We start from the raw sequence: 24,605 nt of genomic DNA on the forward strand, positions 1-24,605 counted from the left end.
ATTAGTCATTATACCTGACAACATCACTTTAGTGCACAGAATAATGATTTGCTTCATAAAAAGGAGGTTGTGTAATGACATTGATTGAGTGCCTTTTAAAGACATGTGGTGGCTAAGTAACGTCCAACACGATGTCTGGACGTATGTGTTCATGCATTATTTTGGGACACAACTAATCAAAACTAAGAACCTTGACTATTCCTTTAATGAAGACTTAGATATCTCACTTAGTTGGTGTAGGTTTGACATTTGCTAATGCTGCAGTAGAATTATCATATCATATGTGAATCATTTTACAAACCCTAGGTAGTAACCCCCACCTACTGTTCATACTGAGTATGCAGTAAACTCAGTTGGCAATATGCAGTGACACCTTCACTTAAAGTGACACTGTATCTATTCTGACAGTATGTCCCAATAAATAAATACTGCAGATATTTTTTGGGGACTCGTCCCCTTTCTATTAACTGTGAATAAAGAAATATCACTAACAACTCTTCAGTTCTTCCCCGCTGTCCTGTTCTCCTTATTATTTATTAGAGGTTTAAAGAGTAATAAACACAACGTTATCATTATTAATGATGTCGAGTTTAGACTCTGATGTCCTTTGGTAAATGACGTAATTTAGTACCAAAAGCGGTTTCATTGTTGACGTGTTGTTGAACTTCATTCAGTGTGAACAATACCTGTTACTGTACACATTCAGTATGTTTCCAAGAAGCTTCGCTGGACTTTTTTTTTCACAAGCTCTCCTTCTCACTTCACACAAATCTACTCTTTGTTTCCACCTCCTTTACGTGGGACATGGATAGATTCACATGTGCACACGCAGTTTCAAATGACACACACACACACACACACACCATCTCCTGCCACCACACATCTCGTCTCCTGATGCTCTGTAGTCAGCCTACAGAAGCCACTAGTGTACAAAGCAGTTTCTCAGCACTTATTGTGCCGTAGACCGCCCGAGGGCCCAGCTTCAGCAGGTCCCATTATTAAAGCCCTTTATTTAAGCGGCTCCTTTTGGGCTGAGTTGCCCACTGGAGAGCGGGCCAGAGGAAGGGGAGAGCCGAGTGCAGTTTTTGGCCCTTGACTGCCTGAGCTGGAATACTCAAAGTCCCCTGCTGTAGCAGCCTTTAACTGTGAAATAGACTAGAGAGCCAATCTAGAGTGCAATAAGCCTGCAGCGGTGATGGTGGCAGAGCTTAATGGAGAGACAGAGAGACTGGCTGTCTGGCAGAGAGAAGTGGGAGGCTGAATTTTAACAAGCCTCAATAAAAATGGGGGGGAAAAGAGAAAGCGAGGGAAGAAGAGGGTATGGAGGAGGAAGGATTTTTTCCCCAACCACTTGAAGAATTTGCTCAAAGTGCTCAGGGAGTCTTATCACCTGGTTGGCTTTTTGCGTGGCCTCAATGTTCCAATGACCAGGGGGGCATCGGTCTGATTTCCTCAGCAGTCACTGTGTGTTTGTCCCTCCGTCAACTGCCAGAGACAAAGTATCTGCGATCAAGGAACTGAACCCTGAAATAAAAGTTCATCTACAAAGCATACATTTTTAACTTTTGCCTCATAAATAGTCTTTTTCAATGTAAAAAAATGTAATCATAGAGCCACTCTATTAGGCGGTGAACTATATACCTGCACGGAACACAACTTACAACAGCCATAGAGCTATTATTGGTTTATCATACTCCAATTATGTCGGGATGTTTTTCCATGTCTCTGTAGTAAGCACTGTAGTAGTTTATTAGTTTAAAAACAGATTACATCCTTGTTATGCTTGTCTCTCAGATTGCCTCAAAACAACTCATCAATGCAAGAGACTGCGGGACCTCATACTTTATTTCTTTGCTTCATTACAGAGGACATCAAACAATGGTATTTACATTAGTCTAAGGGATTCATATAATGCTTAAACCAAAATGAAGTGAGCGACAGTGGTGAAATATAACCCGTAATGAATTAAAAAGACATAAAATCGCCAAGTTTTGAGATACGGACTAAGTCATAGGAAAAGATATAAACTAAAAGTCTCACCTTATACAGAGCCAAGTCTCTTCCACTGGCATTGAACTTTAATAGACTAGGAAGATGGAGATAGAAGTAACGGGGGAGAGAGACTATGTGAAGGCCTTTTTATGAGGAGATACAGCAGAATGATGAAGAGAACGTTCATGTCCATCCATCCATTTAACATTCAGGTTTCAGGATAAAGAAGTTGAAAAGAAACTGCATAAGAATGAAAAGAGCAAAAAAGTCAATTTGTTCAGCCAATTACTTTTTGCCTGGGGTCTGTCCCACAGCGTATGGGGTTCTTGTTTTATTTTTCTTCATCTACTATTTATTCATTCATTCGTATGTGATTTTTTTGTTTCTAGAACACCGGTTGAAAGTGATCGTCCATTGTTGGCCTTTGGTGCTGACTTAAAATTACTGCCTGAAGCAAACACCGGTGAGGAGACTGCAAGCGGCCTAACAGGTGATACAAGAGGACACACACACACACACACACACATGCACACACCAACTTTCTGATATACATACCCAAACAGGCTGTTAGACCAAACAGTCAGCTACGGACGGAGTAGTTTGACAGTTGACCTGCACACTCACGCACACTCACACACACTCACACACAATAATACAAACGCACAACAGAAAAAAAGTTTAAAAAAACCTCTCCCTCTCAGTGGGTCAGACGTATCGGTGCCTGCCCATCCATCCGTGGCGGTGTGATGGGTAATCACTGGCTGTGATTGTGTGGGCAGAGGACTGTTAGAGGCTGCTCATGCCTGACAGGTTGCACTCTGCCTGGGAAAGGGATGGGGCAGAGGGGGCGGGTTGTCCGTAGTCCGGAGCTCGGGGGCCTGGAGCTCATCAGTCAGGGGATGGTGCCTCCTCTCTGGCCCCCAGCCGAGGCTGTCAGGAGACGGGTGGACCGCGGTTATCTCTCCCCTTCAAAACCCTGGAGCAGTCCACTGCCTCTCGTCACATCACTCAAGATTCACTTCAATGCCAAACTTGTTAGGATCTGCAGGTCCTGGCGTGCCCCCTTTCCACATAGCTGTCCATGTCAAATAGTTATGTGTTTAAGTGTAATTTTTTTTCCAAAATGTTGGCGGTTAAAATGGTTTCCTTTGCTCCTCACAGACGAGGCAACCACCCACATTTGACAGAGTAAAGCTTAGTGCAGAAAAGTAATGCAGTGTTGAGATAGAGAAGGTGAAATCAGTGGGACATATTCTAGTGTGTGTGATGTGTAGTATTTTGAGAGGAGACCCCTACCAGCCGTTGCACTGCAGGACGGCATGCTGGGTACAGCTGGGGCTCTGTTGATCGTTACAGTATAACTGGTCCACCTCCAAACGGCACTCTGGGCAGAGCTTGCTCTCCGTTGCTTGTTGCATTATTAACAGTTACACCGTTGAAAAGCTTGCTGGCGCCAGCTGTCAGGCCGCCAACTTTGGTTTGAGCCCCCCCCCCCAAAGGACACGTATGCAGCATCATGGGGGGATGCTTCCGTGTCATGTCACGTTGTTTGGATGAGCGATTCTCGAGAAAGCTGCAAGCAGCAAAACAGGAGGCCAAACAGTCAACTGGTTCCCAACAGGCACCTTTTGAACGGCCACTGCTCTCTCTGCTGTTGTGAATTAACATCTCTCTTGCAGCTCTTTACTGCGCCAAATCTAATGAATCAAAGATGCAGTTTTAAAAGTAACACTACACAGCGTGAAAACAGCTCCTGTCTCCTAAGTATTACAACTTTCATAGTTAGGCTGCTTTGTACTTTCCATGCTTCTTGTACTTGCTTCTTCACATCTTTGAGGAAGCCGTTCAACCTTAGCTTGCCCTTTCGTGAATCCCATTCTAGATATGAAATTCATTTACTCTTGGATTAGTTTTTTTTTTTTTTCAGGGTAAGGGTTAAAAAAAATGAATATTTTGTCCATGTAAATGTAGTCGGAACTTCAGAGAAATAACAAGAATAAGATAATTCATACTTCTTAAAACCAGTACTTAGGGAACCAGTATGTTTCTTTCAAATTTCAATCTTGAGTCGGAAGGCTGAAGTTAAGTCTTTGTTAAGTAGTTTCATGGTTATTTTTTAAAGGAAATGCTTCTTAAATGAGGGTTTCAACCTTCATCACTTACCCAGTTTTCTTAGTTGCAAAATTCTTATTAACCCCAAATTAACCCTGAAAGTTGCCAATTTGTTGTGTACACTTTAGTCACGCATTTTAAAAGGCCACGAGGGGTTGTATCAAAAGCTACATATCAAACACATATAAGTCTTTCAAATCTTCCTGCAGCCAAAGTTGAGCTATTTTTCTTACAGCAAACAAACTTTCTCACCCAAAAACATGCAGGGCATTGTTTTAAGTCGTGCCCCTTTCTTGGATACTCGGGATGCTAAGGGCATCATGAGTATCATGCGTGTGTCCCACTGGCGAATCACATCACTCATACAGCGATTACGGCTGTGACGCCACCCCCCGACCCACAGTGGACTGTGTTGTAGTTATGCATTTTGTGTCTCTTCCGCGGTTTAATAATTCATTTCGCATCGTTTCAGCAATATGCAGATGTGAGGAAGACATCAGGGCTGATAAACCATTCCTTCCACCTGCTTCAAACTTTTACCAACGCATGCCGATTATAATCCCTTGCAGACTTTCTCCTCCATTCTCTCTTTAAAAATCAAAGAGCGGGTGATGTGTTTGTTGAGGAATTATTCAAAGCGTTTTTTTTCCGGAATCATGTGAGACCTCTCCCTTGTTTTAGAAATATCCTTAAAGTACATTAAGTAATACTTTGAATATTCAATGTCTTCTTTTCCTTTTCAACGCTACGATGCAAATAAGCAATATACCACTGTTTTTATTTTGTTTGTGGTGCTTTTCCAGTGTTAGAAACTGAATACCGCTGTGCATCCTTGTGTTGCCTAATGACAATAAATGATCCTTGAAGTTGCTCCATACACACTGCTGATTAAACAACCCTATGAGCTGAAATCATCTGTAGATATTTGTTCTACGTGCACACAGAGTGTCACGGTTGTGTAACTAGAAGGGAAACCGCTGTTCATTCCCTGCTGTGTCAGCAACGTCTTCCAACTGAAACAAATGATGAATGAATAGAGACCAAAGTGTGCAGCTGCGACCCCGACCTCTGATTCCTGGAGGAGGAAGATGTAGGGAAAGAATTTGTCAATATTGGTATCAAGGGTCTAACCCTTCTTCACAGGTAGAAGAGAGATGAGCGGTAGGAAACACCCGAGTGAAAGGTCTAACGTCTTTCTATATATATATATATATATATATATATAGTCGAACTATAACACACATATATATATATATATATGTGTGTTATAGTTCGACTTGGTTTAACTCATGTAAACAATCACATTTAAAAGCTGTTAAATACATTTTAATCCAAATTCACAGTGGAGTTTCCTTATGGAGGTTGAGGTGATTTTAACCTTCAGTGCAGCTGAAGCATAATAAATCTCCCTACATCGGATGGACAGCGAAATCTGACGGTCGACCAAAAGGTCAAACAGAATGCTAAGGGGTTAGATTTGGCTTTTGATTGATGTATCTCTGGATTTGTAACTTTGAAGCACATTTGAACTCTCTTCCCCTAATGTTCTGCCTTGACTTTTTTCTTTTTGTACATTTATAGCTCAGGAGGAGGATTTTCGCCACTACTGTGCATCATTGTTTGAAGTCCCCGTCAACAGGGGCACGACTGAGCCTGAGAGTACCACACCTGAATCATGCCTCGTCATAGAAGTCATGGATGAGGTGAGAATGACTGAAGCATTTTATTTAACAAACACTCAATTAATCTAGACAGGGCAAATAGGGAAGTAGACACACACCTGCACACAGTGATTAACCGACTCAAGTATGTCATTTCGTTTCATATCTTTTCTCTTTTCCCCTTGACTCCTTTGTGTGTGACAACGTGACGACACTGTTTTCTTATGTTTTCTACAGCGAGACGGAGACATGAAGGGAGTTTTAGTTGCCACAGACAACAACAGAAGGTGAGCCAAGTTTTTAATAAGGAATTTGTCCAATTGATCTCAAACCTGTTTAATCTTTCAAGATAAATTATTATAACAATATCCCATGAAGTTGTTTGAGGCCATGTACTCTCTTACAAAGCCCTTTTCCCTTCTTTTCCACACAGCGTTCCCTCGGTTCAGTCGGTCTTCATTAAGGAAGCACCGGTGCCCCAAACAGCTTTAACCACTGGGTCCTCAAGAGTCCGCTGCTCCTCTCCCAGTCCAGCACAGTGCAAAGCAACGGCCCGGCCCAATGCAGCCCTCAAGCCCCATTCATCTAAGCTTCAGACTTTACATGCACAACACTCTATGAAAGGTGAGCTTTGTGGCTTAGAGGTATTTAGAACATCGTCTTTAAGACATGCAGGAATGTTCCAAAAGAGGATTTGATCATATGTATTGAATATTGTAAACTTTAGAAAATAAGAAGAAAACATTTGGGTTGTTTAGTGGTAAAACAGTATTGTGCATTTAAGGCTTGTTTAGTATTAGTCAAGGACAAATTTAATAATCCATTTTCCCGTAAAAAGCCTGTGTTTGTGTTTGTGTGTTTTTTGTTATTGCAAAAAAAGAATGTGACCACATGCCTCCAAATCAACTAATATTTGTACTATTGTTGGTCTTTCCTGTTTTTCACAGCATTGTCCTCTAAAAGTAAGCTGTCAGCACGCCCCACTCCTGAGACTCCAAGGACTTCAAAGACATCAATCACGACGCCAAACTCAATGTCACAAAAGCAAAATTGCCCACCAGATGTCCATAAATCAAGCACAGAACATGGATCAACACAACATTTGTCCTCTACCTTATTAGTTCATTTGCAGGGTGAGATTCCTAAATTTCCCCTCTGCCCTGACTCATTTCCACCTGATGTGTCTCCTTTGGCTAGTACCAGACCTAGAATCCCAGAAGACCATCTTTCTCCTTCTCCATCCATATCCCTTAGGTCCACATTCACAGTCTCACCATCAAGCTCTACTAACTTAGGCTCATTGCCCCAAGTGTACCAATCAACCCCATTACAAAGGACCTCAGACCCATCGCTTTTACAACAACCCCAATCTCCCCAGTTATCACCAGAACCAATCTCATGGAGGCTCCCTCAATTGCCCCCAAACAATCTGGAGTCCCCAAGGCAATCCCGACACCGGCTGCCTCTGTCACCAGTGTCCTCCAGTCCAGACACACTATCAAAATCAATGGAACCAAGTCCACCAGTAAAAAACAAATCCAGTTCATCTCGATTGAAGGCAGTTTCTAGTCATGGGTCAACTCCAACAAGTCAGGATCCTTTCGTCTGTATGACCTCTGCCCCCATCGATGGGGGTGAGCATGAATTCACCCTGGAAACGCAGAGTATCCCATCACTGCCATCGCAGTTGTTGGATGTCATCAAGAGTTTGCCTTCTCGTGTGAAAATGGAGGCGGAGATGGAGCTATCCGTAGGTAAGTGAATCGTAATAAGGACTCTCTTTGTATATTTCTCCAAGCACTGTGCACCATTTGTTTTTTTTTCTAACTGGCTGCCAATGGGTCTTAAGATGACATTTTAAGCATTTCTATTTTTTACGTCTATCAAAAAGGGCAGGGACCGATATATTACCACTTTTTATGGATACATAGCCAGGCCTGTAAAGAAGTGGGCAGGTCAATAGGCTCTGACCTTCCATTGCTTGGTTAACCGCAAGTCTTATTTCAGCCTGATGTCAGACACACACAGGCACACAATGTAGTCACACTAAAGACACAGATATTTGGGGGCAATTAATTTGATGTATCTTTTGCTAAATAGCTGAAGTGCGCAGTATGCATGTCAATTTGAGCATACATCTGAGGGTTTCACTGTGTACGGTGTATTAAAATGTATTTTGATTTATTCTTCTTTGTTCCACTTTCAGAATAATGTATTCTGGTAAAATATGGGCTTGGGGACTGTAAAATGTCCCCATTCCTGCCCTAATTTACCTCCTTACGTCGCTGAGTCGCCACCCACACCCTCTCTATCTCTATTCATCATTCTTCTGTGGTTTCCTTCGTCTTTTGAATCCCTCTCACCCTTCACTGCTTTTTTGTTCTTTGACCAGTCGACCAAAGGGCTGCTCTGTTAGATCATTACAGCTTGATGCATGGGCCATTTCAGGGACATGTATATCACCTTTCCATTGTTCATTGAATGTTAGAGATTAAATGTTTCTTGACTGATTCAAAATGCGATACGTTAATAATGTGGTCATTGAACTAGCTAAATGGATATTTATATTTTAGGTATTATACATATAGATTTCATTTAAATCTGAAAAACCTGTCTGTATCTTTTATTTAGACAGTGGAGAGGAAATTTCCACTGATAGCCTGGGTGGGGCTTCACACGAGGAAGACTCCTCAGACGAAGAAGCACAAATGCATGGATGCTTAGCAAGCCGGAGATCCAGAGACGAGCATTCAGAAGATCCCTCTGCTCCTGCAGATGCACAAAGGGAGAAAGATTTGCCGACCCATGAGAAAGAGCAACTGTCAACACCATCCATGGTAACATGTTTCCAGATTCCCACATGCTTTTTCCTCTTCATGGAAGAAGAACCCTGTGCAAGATTGCTGTAATCCAACTATTTCCTTTGGAGCACAAGGAATTATTTAATTTACGGTGCTCAATTGTAAGTTAATTTGCCAAAAATGACAAATGAAGCATTGGTACAAAAGAGATTTCAATTGAAAGCAGTCTTACTGATATAAGCTTGTAATCCATTGCTTAGTCGGTTAAAGCCAAGAGTTAGCACTTTTATAAGAAAAATGTTTAGTAACACAGTGACAAAAATGTAATCATACTTAATTGTGTGGCAACGGCGTGCTTCTTACGTTCATATTATGATTTAAAAAACAGTGGAGGACTACTGAAGCTGACGGTGTTCCTGGTTACTAGCAGAAATCCTAACATAAACCGCCTTAATTAGTGCCAAGACGTGTCATTGAACATTAGGAATCCACCTTTGCTAGATTCCCGTTTTCTCTGTTTTCCTCCAACAATATTTGCACACATGACACATTAAGTTGTGAACCAGATCCTCTTACTCTCACTGGTCTCACAGAAAACTCTACTGACTGACACTTTGCAGCTTGTAAAGTTGTCGAACTTCTTTCTTCTCTCACAAAAACACAACCACACACTTGACTAATACAACAGATGTATTGGCAAACATATTTTTATAATTAATACAGATGAAATGCAGATTAAATATTAATTACTTTAGGCTCTGGTAAACCACTCGACAGTGAAGAAAATATTTGATTGACAACAAATAAATTGAGAAGAATTGCAGTGTAGGCTGATGTAGTTGTATGTTAAATGATAAAACGTATGAATAGGCTTTAAGAGGCCATTACACTGGACATTATCAATACCGAATTAGAAGACTTTTATGTAGAGTGTATTATTGTAGCTGACCTGGTCCATCAGATAACATTCATATCCCACTAATGAATTTACATTATTCATGTACAGCTCAGAACACCTTAGGCAGTGGTGTTAAAGGTGCACCGCATTGTAGGAAGAAAGAAGAAACCAGGTGGATAAAAAAGACACTGCTCGAATGCTCCCAAACGACCTATCAGCCATTTAATGGTATGAATCTTTTATACTGTGACAAGGGAATGAAAAGAATACGGGGGCCTGGTGCTTTATTAAGAAGATGGAGCAAAATTAGGTTCATGATTGTAAAAATGGTGGTTATCTGTGGCCTCTGGACATGAATCAAACTGCTCCTAGAATCATTTGATAGTATTTCTTTAGCAGCTCTCTCTCTTTCTCTCTCGACTTGATCTCTTTTCCTCTCTTATCATTCATGTGTTTTCATAAACTTTATCTTTCCATAGTCCATTTGTTTTGTTTGTATCTATACTTTGTTCTTCTGCCATCGCCCCATTTTGGTTTTACCTTCATGCTATTGTTCATGCAGCGAGTTTGTTATGAGGAGTCATTGCTCTGCACAAGCACAACTCCATTGTTTTCTTTCCCATTGTGTTTGGTCTCTTGCCATTTCATTGTCGTGCCTTTCTATTTTCTCAGCAAAACTATTCCCACATGCATTACTTTCTATTTTCCCACAGCCAACCATGGCTAGCATGCTAATGCATCAGATCTAATCTTAACCAAACAGAGCTTCCTTGTTTTAACCCTGGCTCGCAGGAGGACAGTTGCGCGGGAGGAACAGCTAACCCAACACCCCGTTATGAGATGCTCTGAGCAGCTCCAGTGGTTAATTAAAAATCAATCCATCAAGAAGAAGAAGAGCACGCAAGAAGAGAGGGGAATAATCTCCAGTGAACCACACTGTTTCATTAATATGCATTCACACAGTCGAAAAAGGAAAAGGAGAAATTCTAACACACTTACCTGTCATAATAAACGTTAAATAGAAATGGAATTTCAGTTTGTGCTTTTGAGCTGATTGGTTTAGGATAGAAATGAAACTTTGTCCTCAAAACACTTGAATCTAGTCCCTCCAGTCCCCTCCTCTTTCATAATCACGTTCTCTGTGCGTCATCTCTCCACTGCATCCTCACACGAGCAGTCTTTTTTTTGCCTCACTCCTTACATTTATTCCCTTTTACACCACTTACCCCTCCACTTCCCTCCACCTTTGTCCTTCATCTTTTTTCACACATCCTTAGGTGGTGCACGACCAAAATGCGGGGCCTGGATTGGAGCAGCTCTGTGATCCGGATGGGTCTCCTCCTCCGGGTTTGGACATGAATTCTGGTCATTCCGACGGAGCAGAGAACACACGCCGCGATCCACTGCTCACAGGCCACAACTCACCACAAGATCCAGTCCCAACGGGTGGGTTAAAGAAGAAGAAGAAGAAGGAGGGATGTGTACATTCTCCTTTTTTTCCCCCCTTTAAACCGCCTCGTGTTTTCCTATAAACCTCATGAGAAAATGCTCTCGCTGTTGTTGTGTTCAATAGATTAGATTGTGAAGATTACCTCTGTGTCCAACTTTTGCCTGGAGATACTTTCCAATTTGCGAGCGTTATTCATATCACAAAGGCCTCATAATAGGATTTAGAACAAATATGTAAAAACGAAGAGCTTACAAGAGAGATGAAAATGAGTTTTAAACCCAGAGGAGCACTGGCTGCTTGGTGGAAAACAAGCGATGGGGGACAACATCGATAATTTACTATTGGTAGGACCAAGGGAAGAGGCCTGTTTTGTTGTGTGTGTGAATGTGTCTATGGCTTTGACTGCCCGTGCCTTTGCTTCTTTTTTAAATGTAGTGCCTTCATTTTATTCAACTGTATGCAAACACTTTACCTCACGTTAACTCTTAACTTCTCAAAGATCCCGGTGCTGGTTTCATGGGATCAAACGCAGGACTTTCTGCTGCTTTTTGTGTCCAGTGCTTAATTACATTAGTTTTTCTACGTAATGTAAATAAACTCAGCTTGCGCCGTTGGTCTCTAATTAGATTTTATTCATTCTAACAAGAACACTTATTTCAACTCAAACCACGGTAGTTTGGTGTTCAAATCGACCTATGAAGTTCATTTTGAAAGGAGACGGACGTGTCGTTTCACCTTGAACAGAACTTAATTTGTCTGTAAAAGTTTAGTAAAACTTCTGACATTAACTGAGCCCGGTAAACCATTCTGTTGCCATTGAAATAAGTCTTATCCCATATTTCCTAACAATGTAATGGTTTTCAAAAATCATTTTTTAAGTGTAACGATTTGTAAAATGGCCACGTCTATAAGGTGCTCAGGCTGTCCGACAGGGCTGATGGAAGTCCAGCCTTCACCTCCAAATTGCATCGACATTAAAATAATAATACTTGGATTGAATCAGGAGCAATAATTTATCTTGTTTTCATTACACCTTCAGCTCTTGTCCCAGCTGTTGAATACATGCATTTCAAACAGGGTCCGCTGATTCATACTTTAACCGCTTTGAAGAGGCACAAAAATGATTCCATCAACCTTTTTCTGCTCGTCAAGTCCTAAAGTCCATCTTTTCACTGAAATGAATGAGGTTGACAGTCAGAGGCTCCCACAAGGCGCCCCCCCCCACCCCCCCGCTCCTCGGGCCACGCAGCCAGCCGCTCGTCAAACCCAGCACTGCCTCTGCCACCATCGTTAAAACTCCAAAGTTAATGAGAGAGAAAGGTTAGAGAGGAGGAATATCACCTTGACAACGCTGCACACTCATTTATGTCCCTCCATCCCTCCATCTGTCTCCTCTATTTTTCCTGGCAGGGCTCAGATCCAACAGGTTTTATACGTCTCCTGCTCTACTCTTCCACCTCTCTCTCCTTTTTTGCTCCCCGCTCAGTCAGAAAATTAGGTTGTTAGAGTGCAGTTTCTGTCCTGTGTGCATCCAAAGAGAGGTAGACGGACAGAGTGAAAGAACGAGCGAAATGGGGATTTTAACCCGTAAGAAGAGATTGATGGAAGTAGAGTGACGAGCAACAAGAAAAACTAGCAAAGAAATGAATGAAGAAACACGCACATAGTCTCACTCTTCTTCTCCTTTCCTTTTTTTATTTGTAGCTGATTGAGAGCAGTTAGTAGATTCTCCTAACCGGTCAATAGTATTAATTGATTGGCCAACCACTGGAGGGAAAGGAGAGAACAGCAGTAATTGCATTGCGGCCGTCAGGATTGGCTGAACAGGCTTGTTAGGCAGCATTACTTTGGTACATATGCTGATGCTGCTGAACGGACAAATGGATTATTGTATCACATGTCATTTAGTAAATTTGCATGAATTCAATTAGTATTAATGGGCTCATAAATTCCTCCAACCATGGTGACTTCCGTATATTTAGAATGGATGAGTTGGGATTTTCTGACTTTCGTGTGAATGACTTGAAAAAGAGGGACTGACTGCGATGCATGCTGTTGAAATGATTACGACCATCAGTTACCATGACATCGTTTTACTTGGCAAATTGAAAACATCCACGCAAATGAATATCTACATCCTATAATTCACAGAGCAACTTTATATTTGGTGTGTTATTCCATGCATTGGATCGACACAAAAAGAACATACACTGTTGGAGTTAGCTAACAATTTTTTTTCCATTTGCTCATCATACACACAACCAATAGCAGTTTGACATTGCAGGATCAATAGCAACATGATCCTCTGATATTATTTCTCTTCAATCCAGATATGGCACTTTTTTCAGAGCATCTAAAGGGAAACGTAAGTGAGCGTGAAAGGGAATTAAGAGATTGGGTTGCTTTTAAAAAAGCAATTTGGTGAAATAAAACTACTAGATACTAATTAAATATGGAAATTCTTTTGTATATATTATTTCTTTACAGATCTGAATGTGCTCCCTGTGTCAGTTTTTCCTCTCCGTCTTTTAGAGTCAGAGGGTCATGGGCCAAGCAGCGGCCTCAGTGCCTTCAGCGAGGAACGCGTGGTGGATAGAACGAGGAGAAATAACCGCATGCAGCCGACTACAATCCAAATTCACTCAACCAGACCCACCAGTAGAGGAGAAATGTCAACATCCGGTAAGTGTATTTGTGTGCGATTCTACTGCATCACGCTCAAACACATATACGCACATCATACACGCACCTACTGCACGCACAATCTGTTTGTACTGATGCGCACACACAATCACACACACACACACCTGACAGAAGACTCTCTGTTTTATGCAGTGATATATTTAATATCCTCCACACTTCACTAATTCACAGTGTTCCCTTCCTCTTCCCTCCACTCACTCTACTGTTAATGGCAGTTTATACTGTGTATCTGGGCCTGCTGTCTTTAGTCTGTCTTCATAAATCCAGCAAAGGTTCTTCTTGCCTCACCCTTCAACTTTAACAAATGTATTAAATGCTGTATTATTATTATTATCTCTACTCTTTCTTGTTTTCTATTTTTCACGACGTTTGCCCCGGGTAGCACAACTCTGGCTGCTAGCAGCCCGGTCAGCTGACGCAATGTCGGGAGCAGCATGGAGTAAATATCTCAATCACAAATATATGTAATACTTCCAAAAGAGGTCCACACCTCACAAAGCTCTCAAGACCTCTTTCAACATATTCCAAAACAGCTTCAAAAGGACTCTTTGTTGCTCAAAATGTTTTCAATATTTTTTATACCACAGGGGAACCTTAGCACAGATGTTTCGGCAAGTTGCCTCACTCGGTGTGCCTCATGCTGTCTTGTAAGTGTAGCGCTCCACTGTGCTGTCTGACAGCATGCTGAAGAGGGCTTCTCCCCCCGAAACATCTGTGCTTTGGCTTCAATGTGCCATTAATTATTGTCTTGAAAGAACTTTTGTTCCGCTGCAACTTTGTAAGTCGTGACCTCCTTTTCCTGTTAATTTCCTGTTCACTTTTTACTTTTCAAGATACTGAGCTACATATTTGTTGCATAGAACCCAGTTCATGACATTGAGTAAAGAGACAAATCTTGATATGACTTAAATCTAATATACTATACATAGAAGATTGAAATCTGACCTTCCTAAAGAACTTCCGAAGGAGGTCGCCTAGAGAGATCATGATGCTCAGTTTAAATGAGGCCCAGAGTTTTTTCATGTAACCACTATCGAGATTTCTGCCCGTCTGCGTTGAAATGGAAGTAAATGGCTGTTTGTACGTAGGTGTGTGATTGCATGTGCGTTTGCTGCCCCGTACTGCAGGCATAATCCCTGCCATGTCGCTTAGTTTGACAGTGCAGGTGCTTACGAGGCACTAAGTGGAGGTTCTGTGCCAATTTGAAAGACAGAGACAGGCGCTGAGAGACGAAGGGGGGGGGGGGGGGAGGGGGGAGGGGCAATGGAAGATTGAAAGAATGAAAGACTTAACACTGGAGCTGAGACTGGTTAGACAGCACGCTGCACGCGGAGGAATCAGTGTGCCACACACACACACACACACGCACACCCACACCATCATTGCTTCTCAGTGGGGGCCTCCACGTAATTTACAGTGAGCAGGTGGGGATGGATGTTCAATCTGATTCAATTTGATGTGGCTCGCAGTGGAGTGGTATAAGACACCACTCGTTCCTCTGTCCCCCCCCTCCCCCCCCTCCCTCTCCACCGCGCGCTCCTTCCTTTTATTTTCTCCTGTTTTCCTCTACATCACCTCTTATCTCTTTCTCGCACCCACCCGTACATTCGCTTCTCATCGTGGAGTCGGCGTCCAGCACTGTCTGGCAAGTCTACGCCGCTACCCCCGTTATCCGTTATCGCGGTCCAGAGACAAGCCTCTCACCGGCCTCCCTGTCTGTCTGTCCAGGGTCCCGTCCGTCGCCCCGGGCAGCCCAGGAGGTCATGGAGGTCTGCGGTGTGGACCCCTCGGGCTGCGAGGACCCTGACCTGGAGTCTGACACCACTGCACACGCACTCCGCGTTCTGGAGCAGGAACTCCGACTCATGGGTACAGACACACACTGATCATAATAACAAAATATGCCTCCATCGATGTGAACAATGGTGTGTTTTAAGACGGGTGGGGGTGGTTTTAGGTGGAGTTACCCTTCCTCTTTATTTATTTCAGACACATGGAAGCAGGCTTCACTATTTGCTACGGGAGACCGTGCAGGTCGAGATCCACATGGGAGTGATCACTTCACACGGTGGGTAACATCCACACGCAAACGAAACCCACTCCCGCCCACACAATTCATCATGAAGGGCGAACTCATGTCCATGAGCTCCGTTTTTAAGTTGGTGAAGGACGTGGAATGTTTCTGGCGTTGTAGTTTCCCAAATTGTGTTGTGAGGTTCTCAGACACAAGTGTGAATAACTACGGTCATGTTTATAACAACTCTTTTTATTCACAGGTCGATGATAATTCTTTTTTTAATTTAAAACAAACAGACAAATTTTATTTAGCGGTTGTCTGCAGAGTTCCCCAAAATAGAGCCCCCCCCCCCCCCCCCCCCCCCCCCCATAAGGTATTTTTTGTTCTGTTACTGAACCAGAGAAAGTTAATATATTGTTTCTCCCTCTCGGAGCTGCAGCGTAGGTAGCTGTTAAAATGTTCATTCTATTTTGATATCCTAAAAGGAGAATGTGTTTTTTCGCTCTGTGAGAATCAGAGTGTGTCCTCATGACTTCCTGTTTTCGCGCGTCTCTTTTCACCGTGATCGCCATGTAATCCATTGCTCTCGCTCCCCCTACACTTCCTGACACTTCTCCGCTATGCCAACGGTCGCGATGGGGGGTAATCCTTCTCTTTCTGGGCTTCGTCGATCCCTCTTTCTGTCGGATATGTGGAGTGTGTAATGGATCGTTAGCCAGCAGAACGACTTTAGCTTTGACAGCATGTTGGCCATTGGGCCTTAATGTTCTGCTTAATGTGTGTGTGTGTGTGTGAGACAGAGAGGGCGACAGCGCATTAATGCATTTTTCTCCTATTCCTAAAACCTTGTGTGTGGGTGTCTGCATGTTGTTGATTTTTTTGTTGTGCGTGTGTATGTGTGAGTAGTGGGCATAATCCACGCTAGAGGCCTTGTGCTGAGCAGAGCACTGTGAATATCACATTGAGACGTGTAATAACCGGATTAACAAATACTACACAGAGGGCTCCCAAAACAGCTCCTGACATCCTTGGAAACATACTCACACACACACACACACATACTCACACACATACTCACACACACACACTCACACACACACTGGGCGATTGGCAAACCATGACGTTCAAATTTGGGATTACATGATCTGTTTTAAATGTTACATTATTTCAGTTATAGAACAAAATCAAAAGTTGTATATTTCAATCTTTCATTTCAGTTTGTACAGTACGATGCCAAACTGTTTAACTCAAAAACGACCTCTTGCACATGGATTAACTCAAGCATCTCCGCAAGAGCCATGGTTGAATGATAGGTACTCACCGGGGCATTATTACTCTACAGGATGGCTATCCTTTTAGATTACATTGAACGCGTAGTGCATTTGCATTGCAGAGTAGCGGCATGATGATGAAGCATGATAGCGGGATGCTACTGTAGCGTGTGTAGCGTGTGCTTTTATCTGGAAAGCATGATGGTTAATGATTTATTCTTTTTACAAAACCTATAAAATAGACATTTCTTTTTTGTGACATTTCCAGTAATGGGACTCTCTAATGTACACCGACTCATCACACAAGGGAATTGTGGTAGACAGTATATTGTGTGCAGTGTGCGTGCATGCAGTGATGTGTGAGTGTGCGCTGTGACCGGCTGTATGTTCACCTCACATCCAGACAGCACTTCATCATCTGTCTCCGACTCAACTGCCTGCAGCTGTCTGGCTCCAGCGTTGCTTCACTCTGTCGCCTCGCTCTATTGGCTAACCTTTGATCACTAAGTACTTGAACAGCAGAATCACATTCACATTTGGAAAATGGATGTTTTCTGAATTTTCTGATGTAGAGATTTTATTACTATATCATAGCAGGTACTATATTTGCAAGCACGTGAGTACTTACAATCACTCAAAGCGATCATACAGACGATCAGTTATGGTCTTCTTTCGAGATCCAGCTGTCAATCAGCCTATTAAAGCAAAGCAAAGGAAACCTTTCTGATGCTTCACAAGGGAGACTGAATAATGTAAACAAACAAACAAGCAGGCAACAAATCTTCCTTTGTGTTTTTCTTTGAACAATTGTTATGTAGAGTACTATGATTTGAACGGATGAGTCATGGAAAATGGACCAAATATCGGATGTCATAATCAACACAGGCCACCAGTTCTCACCAGTGTCAGATCATGTGGGCACTGTGGATGTTATGGATATGCTGTTTTAATGAAATCAATCATTTAATGTGGCCTCGTCATAGTCTAATGTAAACTGGAGGAAGCATCTTCTAAATGTCTCAATAAAAAAGTGCACATGCTTTCATTGGTGTGGCTAATTGTACCTCATTTGAGGGTTTTAAAATGGTCAGTGTATATTTTAGTTCACTTTCCGCTTATTATTTGTTAGTAGCATAGACATTTTGCAAAAAAATACTATTTTGGTCTATTAGATACAGGATTCTGTATTCTGTCAAAACCCGTGATGATCACTGCGAATGACACACAAACGCTATAACTGAACTTTATGTACACGATGTTCCTCTTTTCATTCGTTAATTTGGAGTTGCAGGGGCAGAGCCGGCAACAAACAAAACGACGATGAGGAGGAAGAGGAGGACGGCGACAATGAGGAAGAGGAGGAGGAGGACGGCGACGATGAGGACGAGGAGGAGGAGGAGGAGGACGGCGACGATGAGGACGAGGAGGAGGAGGAGGAGGACGGCGACGATGAGGACGAGGAGGAGGAGGAGGAGGACGGCGACGATGAGGAAGAGGACGAGGAGGACGAGGAGGCTGCTGCGCAGAGAGATCGGCAGAGTGTTCTCTTCCTACCCTGAGATATTCACTCGCATGCACATGAACATGCACACTTGCTTATTAAGGAAACCTACATGCAAAAAGATTTAAGAGACAAAAGTGAGCAAAAAAAAAAACAGTGTGATTTGAACTGTTGGTGGACTCTTGCGTAAAAATGTAACGTGATTAAACACTTTTGATTTGAGTTCTTCTCTCTTTTTGTCCATGTTTTCAGTTTATATTTTACAGCATGTAAGCCATGAACACAAGCTGTGAGGAACATGCTCGCGCGGATCCATAGGATGAAGATATAAATCAAGCAATGCGACTGGCTAAGGACGTAGACGTTTGTCACTGTGTGTGTGTGTGTGTGTGTGTTTGTGCGTGTTATTGGTGACACGTTGAGGGACAGTGCTGCAGTGACCGTTTTTCCCACTGGGGTTCAACACATGACTTTTCTATCCGTTGCCATCTATTTGTTTCTTAAGAAGGGTTAGGGGGCCACTGGATCGGGTCATACTGTCACACACACACACACACACACACACACACACTCTCTGGAGGCGAAGATAAACACCGGGCCCTGGAACCGCTTCTGGTCTCTGTGGTGTGTACATGTTGGTGTTTGATTATTATTATTTTTATTTTATTTTCGCGTTACTCCCCAAAGCCAACCCTAATCCATCATGGCTGCCACCGTCCACTGCTTTATGTGCGCTGTGCACGTGAGGATCAAAGCAAGGAAACACCGCTAGATCAACGCGTTATTACACCCAAACCATGTGTGACACGTAGAAACCCAGGCAGGATGGATGTGACGGTGCAGGTGCCAGCTTCGTCTGTGAATACGAGAAGGAGTGCATTTGTCCGCAATCTACCTCAGCCACTGTGGAGGGATATTCGGGGTATTTCATTTGTCCCGGCGTTAATCGCTAGAAGCGGACAGGGGAAAGCCCCCGTAATCCAGCAGCAATCACCACGATGCTGATTGATAGCCCAGCGACAGAGAGAGAAAGGCCGAGAGACCAGAACACAGACCGGGGGAGAGAGAGAGAGAGAGAGGTTAAAAGGTAGATCTTTGTTATTGTGTCCTTCACGGAGTTTATCACACACTGTTTAGGGGAGGAAAAATAACGGAGACATAAATCTGATGGGTATCGAACGGCTAGGCTCGGGTTTAAACTACTCTGAGATCTTAACTCTCCCCGCTGTCCCTCATCCTTTCTCCCTCCCTCCCCACGTTCAGCCGCACATGCGCGCCGGCGGAATGCGCCTGACCTTTGTGAGATGTGGAGTCGTGTGCGATGCTGTTGGTGCTGTCTGAAAAACGGTGAAGCTGGAGGAGATGACATTTAGCGGCGCTATATTAACTGACCCTTCTCTGGAACTGCAGTTCAGACACCGGGTGGGAAAAAAAACAGAAGTAATTCTGCATTTCAAAACTTTTTCTTCATGTTTTAACACTTAACACAGTGGTGTTGAATCGGACATCAAAATGCAGTTTTCTTTCCCCCTGTATGTGTCTCCAAAACTCGCTGTGATTCTTTACCATGTCATTTATTTAGGTTTCCGTGCCTTTCAGGATTTTCTCAGAAAGTTTCGCTGTTGAAAATGTTTGGTTTTGCCTTCGGCTACATCCGTTTAAGTCTCCTCGCCTACAACGCCCTGGAAGAGAGTCTCACAAGTCACCTACAGGACACTGCAGGAGACAGCAGCTGCGTCCATGTGTGACAACTTGAAAGGGGTTGTTTTCACTACATGTTGTTCACCTGTTGGCCTTAAGGAATATTTCATCATGCTACGGATCATCTCAGGCATCAAAGCCAATAGACTACCACTGGAGCCCGCATGGTGCAGCATGTTACAGGGGACTGAAAGGTGAGAAGCTTGGTATGACCCCTGACCCCTGTGAAGCGCTTCTTTTGATTGATTTATGTCTGTTCTGTTGCAGCACTTGACAACACTTGAATCCAGTTGGCTAGGAGATTAATATTGGGGTCTGAATGTATTCTAGATTATCACGATAATGGAAACGGGAGGGAAATATTCTATTCCCAAGTTGTGTGCGCGCTCGTCCTTACTGCTCAACAACGAGAAGATTACTCTTGACCCTGACAAAACACCAACGGCATACACCATCGGCCTTTTTATATTTTAACCTGCACGCCGCCCCCACACCCACGCATGAACAACGGCCTTCCTTCACCCCCCCCCCCCCCGTGGCTGTCAGGTCGGAGGCACATCTGCCGTGAACGGGCCTTCTAATCACGTCCCATGTTGTCCACGGCGAGCCCCGCTGCCTCATTACAGGAGAAGGAGAATACGTGGTGTGTGTGTGTGTGTGTGTGTGTGTGTGTGTGTGTGTGTGTGTGTGTGTAACATAAAAAAAGCCTCCCAGCTGCTTAGTTTGAGGCGTCTACCCGGCGTGTAAATTGTCTTTTGGTACAAAGCGGACGGCGGTAACGGTGCATGTTGTTTGTGCGTGGGGGAGAACCGCGAGCCACTACGTGCTCGTAGGCGTGCACTCCGGGCACAAGTTCACTAAATGGATGGACAGATAAAAACGTCCGCAGCCGGCTATCTCGAGGTTTTATCACACGGATTCCTCGTTTCGCTTCCTTTAAATCAACACGAGTCCCAGTTTGGTGGACGTGGCGAATTATCATGTCTCCGCTCGTGTCTCGGTGGCGTCCTCCCGCCCCCCCCCCCCCCCTTCCCCCGTGCTGCACAGCCGTAACTCGGTTGAGCCCCAGAAATGACTTTCAAGGTTACAAATGACTCCCGCACACTGGCGATGGAAGAACAGTACGCCCTGGACGGAGGGTTCAGGGTTAGAGTTATCATGGGGGGGGGGGGGGGGGCAATACAAAGAACAGGAAGGTTGGTGGAGGATTGAAAATAAGGAAAAGGGGGAAGGGTGGACATGAAAGAATTGGGGCGGCACTTTCCAGTTTGATAAGGCCCTTTTCCTTTAACAAGTCTACCCCCCCCCCACCCCGGGGCTCTTATTCCCACCCTTTTCTTCTTGCACTTACTCTGCCATCACTCCTTCACCACTTCAGCCCCCCCCCCCCCCAGCTTTCTCCCTCACACCCTCCTCCGCCTTCCTTTCCTTTCCGATGTGCCCTTCCCAATTTCCTCTCTCCTTTCCTCGTGTCCTCCTCCCTCTCTCTACTCTCATCCTCTCTCATCTCTCTATTCCTGCCTCTCTTTTTTTAATCCCTCCATTTGTCCCCAGTCCCTCCCTGTTCGGCGGGCAGGTCCCGGCGCCCTGACTGAGCCACCGGGACCCGCTGACAAATCGATACATCACTGTAATTGATTCTGTCGGGGCTCAAAGTGTTTAATGAGAGCGCCCCCCCCCCCTCCTGCGTTTTTTGCACGTGGGCTTCTGCACAGTCCGGCTGAACGGTTAATGGAGCGGAGGCATGCAGAGGGCAGGTGAGGGGGTTCGGGGGAGGGAAGGCGAGTCGGTGGGCTGAGGGGTTAATCGGAGCGGTTCCCAAGGCAGGGGCCCCCGGGGGGGGGGGGGGGGGGGGGCTGGGTGATTAGGACACGTGAAGGCTCGATGTCGAAAATCCGTCCAAACGGGAAGAAGGAACCATCTGGCAGGTGGGGAAACGTGAGGCTAATCTGGAACAGAACAAAAGGCCAAAGCGTCCTAGATGTTCTTTTTTTCAGGGAGAGAAGAGATGGAGGGTGATATGTGGAGTGTTTTCATGTGTGTGTTCTGCAGGGTGGCAACTCTTATGCACGGTGAATCATTGATATCAGCAGCCTGCAAGACACTAATGAATAACACAGGAATATATCCGCTCCTATTTCCCTCTCTCTCCAGATTCTTCCCGCTTTAATGAGAAACACCTGTTGGAGTTCCTCGTTAGGCGTCCCTTTGTTTGGTCCCTTTGGACGTCTTGTCCCTCTTGTCTGTGTGTGTGTGTGTGTGTGTGTGTGTGTCTGTGTGCCTCCTCTTTGGTTCAATTATAAAAAATGTGCACCTTTTTTGAGGACACCATCTTGCAATCTTCAGGATACAGAAGGTGATTTTTTTGGCTTGTCGTCGGATTGTTAGTTAGAAATTTGGATATATTGGAATAGAGAAAGAAAAAAACTGGTGTTCTCAGTAGAAAAGCACAATTATACTGTATTAGAATCGTGTTGCATTACATTATAATAGCAAACTAAGTGCATCAATTCTGACACACACACACACACACACACACACACACACAGGGCTGCTATAGTTTGCCTCTTAAAATATGTGCATGTGGGCCAGCCGATGAGGTGATTAATGGTTTGTTTGTTTGACTGTGTGACTAAACCCATGGCCCACAACCTAATTAAAGATATTTCTGCTGATTTGGCAGAGTCCCACCTGTGTAGTGTAGTGCTGTTTATACACCTGATTCTGGCTTAGGGACGTGAAACCGATGCTGTGCAGTGGTTTGATGAATCTCCCTAAACTTGCTTTTTGATGGGGACGGGATGATTATTTTTGAAGTGTCGACATGGCGAGAGAATTAAGGGAGAATGTGCCAGTGTGTGAAAAAATGCAAGCGTTTATAAATTCAGTCCTAATTATCTTTTCAGAGAATGGCTTACAGATTTATTTATTTATTCAGTTCTGGATAGTTGCACAATCATTTTCTCTTCTTTTTTTTACCGAGCCTGGGGAGCTTTCCGGAAAAATGATTAACTCATTCATATGTGTACACGGCGAGATCCCAGATATCCAAGGATATGATGGAAATATATTTGTTTGTTGCAGTATATTTGCCTCAATCCCAAGGCTTTTTAGAAACACTGTTTGTGGTGCAGCGTTGTACAAAGCGCTGAGAGCTTCTCTCTTCATATCAAATCCACAGCGAGCTGACTGAAATGATTTTTTTTTGTTGTTGTCCCCCCCTTAAGCTTTTTAAACCACTGGGGTTTGGGCCTCTCCGAGTGTGTGTGTGTGTGTGTGTGTGTGTGTGTGTGTGCCGGCTGAGAGGTGGGCGCACACTCGAGAGAACGCAATTTCCAAGAGTCCTGCACGCCATTCGTGTTGGGATTAACAAATTGTTGTGGCTAGGGCCTTTTTTATAGAACTTACCGTAACCGCAAAAATCATGTAAGACAGGCAATTTGTTACTCTATGATTTATAATTGGATTCATACCATATATACCATTTATTTATATATTCATATATATATATATATATATCGTTTTTGTAAAAAAAAAAGCCTTTATTTATATATGCTCCCATTTACTATGGAAATTATTTTTTTTCCACTGTTTATTCATGTTTTGTTTGCCTTCTGACAGCGCAAACACACAAACACACCAACACACAAAGGCTTCACATCTCCGGGTGTATTTTCTAATTTACTCTACCTCCAGTTATTTAAGTATTTTGCCTGTTCAACTATCAAAGTGCATGCTGGAGGAGCCAACCGGTCTGCTGGTAGGTAACAGACTGAACTTTAAACACAAAGAGACACTTTGTGTTGGACTCTTTGGGAGAAAAGCGTGTACACAAGCCGCCTCGTGCCTCTGTGGGACCACCATGTGGAATACAGTGTGTGTGTGTGTGTGTGTGGTGCAGCGCTGAGGCTAAACACACTTAAGGCTAAGTAATCAGCGGGTAAAGTTTCCTCGCCGCTGTCGTTAAAGCTCCACATAAAAGCTTAAGCTGCTTTTATCCTTCCAAGGAAGAAAGAGAGAGCACATAATTAAATTAGATGAAAGGAGGGGAATTAGAGGCTTCCCCCTCTTTAAACACAAATGACTTAATCAGAACCTTCGGCTAAACGAGAGACAGACTGCTACATGATCACGGGGAGGATAAACATCCCCCTTCTTGCTTCCATTCTTTTCGCTTGGTGTCTTTATTATCTCCCTAAACTGCTCTGGACTGTGTCTCGTACCGTCTGTCCGTCCGGGCCTCTCTGGATTTTGCTTTCTGTTATGCGCCGCATATGTTTTTACACTCCGTGATCATCGTTTCTTGTTCACTTAAAATGACATTTGTTTCTCATTATCTCTTATTTCTATAACCAGCCAATTACAATTCACCTCTCAATTGCATCACTTGTCACCTCCAAGGAGGGGTATCGTTACGACTTAATCAGTTCTACTTATTGGTTTTAAGTTTCCTTCCTAATTTCCTTATACCTTGTATTGTTTATTTTGACTATATTGT

At 43.6% G+C, this 24,605-nt stretch overlaps 1 protein-coding gene across 2 annotated transcripts in view; it reads left to right on the forward strand.

The window, feature by feature from the left end:
* The window catches only part of zbbx (zinc finger, B-box domain containing), a 39,882-nt gene extending 21,254 nt beyond the window's left edge, over positions 1–18,628 (forward strand). The window contains exons 11-21 of one of the 2 annotated variants that reach the window (XM_037478194.2): positions 2,382–2,482; positions 5,686–5,807; positions 6,003–6,052; positions 6,199–6,389; positions 6,713–7,519; positions 8,397–8,602; positions 10,742–10,910; positions 13,426–13,596; positions 15,346–15,486; positions 15,607–15,685; positions 18,197–18,628. In XM_037478194.2, the coding sequence (XP_037334091.2) occupies positions 2,382–2,482; positions 5,686–5,807; positions 6,003–6,052; positions 6,199–6,389; positions 6,713–7,519; positions 8,397–8,602; positions 10,742–10,910; positions 13,426–13,596; positions 15,346–15,486; positions 15,607–15,685; positions 18,197–18,464 (2,305 nt within the window). In that variant the 3' untranslated portion in view covers positions 18,465–18,628. The remainder of the gene's footprint in view (positions 1–2,381; positions 2,483–5,685; positions 5,808–6,002; positions 6,053–6,198; positions 6,390–6,712; positions 7,520–8,396; positions 8,603–10,741; positions 10,911–13,425; positions 13,597–15,345; positions 15,487–15,606; positions 15,686–18,196) is intronic. The other variant, XM_037478204.2, reaches the window with a different exon arrangement.
* The last annotated feature ends 5,977 nt before the right edge of the window (positions 18,629–24,605 follow it).

The sequence above is a fragment of the Pungitius pungitius genome, chromosome 3 (genome assembly GCF_949316345.1).
Source record: "Pungitius pungitius chromosome 3, fPunPun2.1, whole genome shotgun sequence".
NCBI classification, from domain to species: domain Eukaryota; kingdom Metazoa; phylum Chordata; class Actinopteri; order Perciformes; family Gasterosteidae; genus Pungitius; species Pungitius pungitius.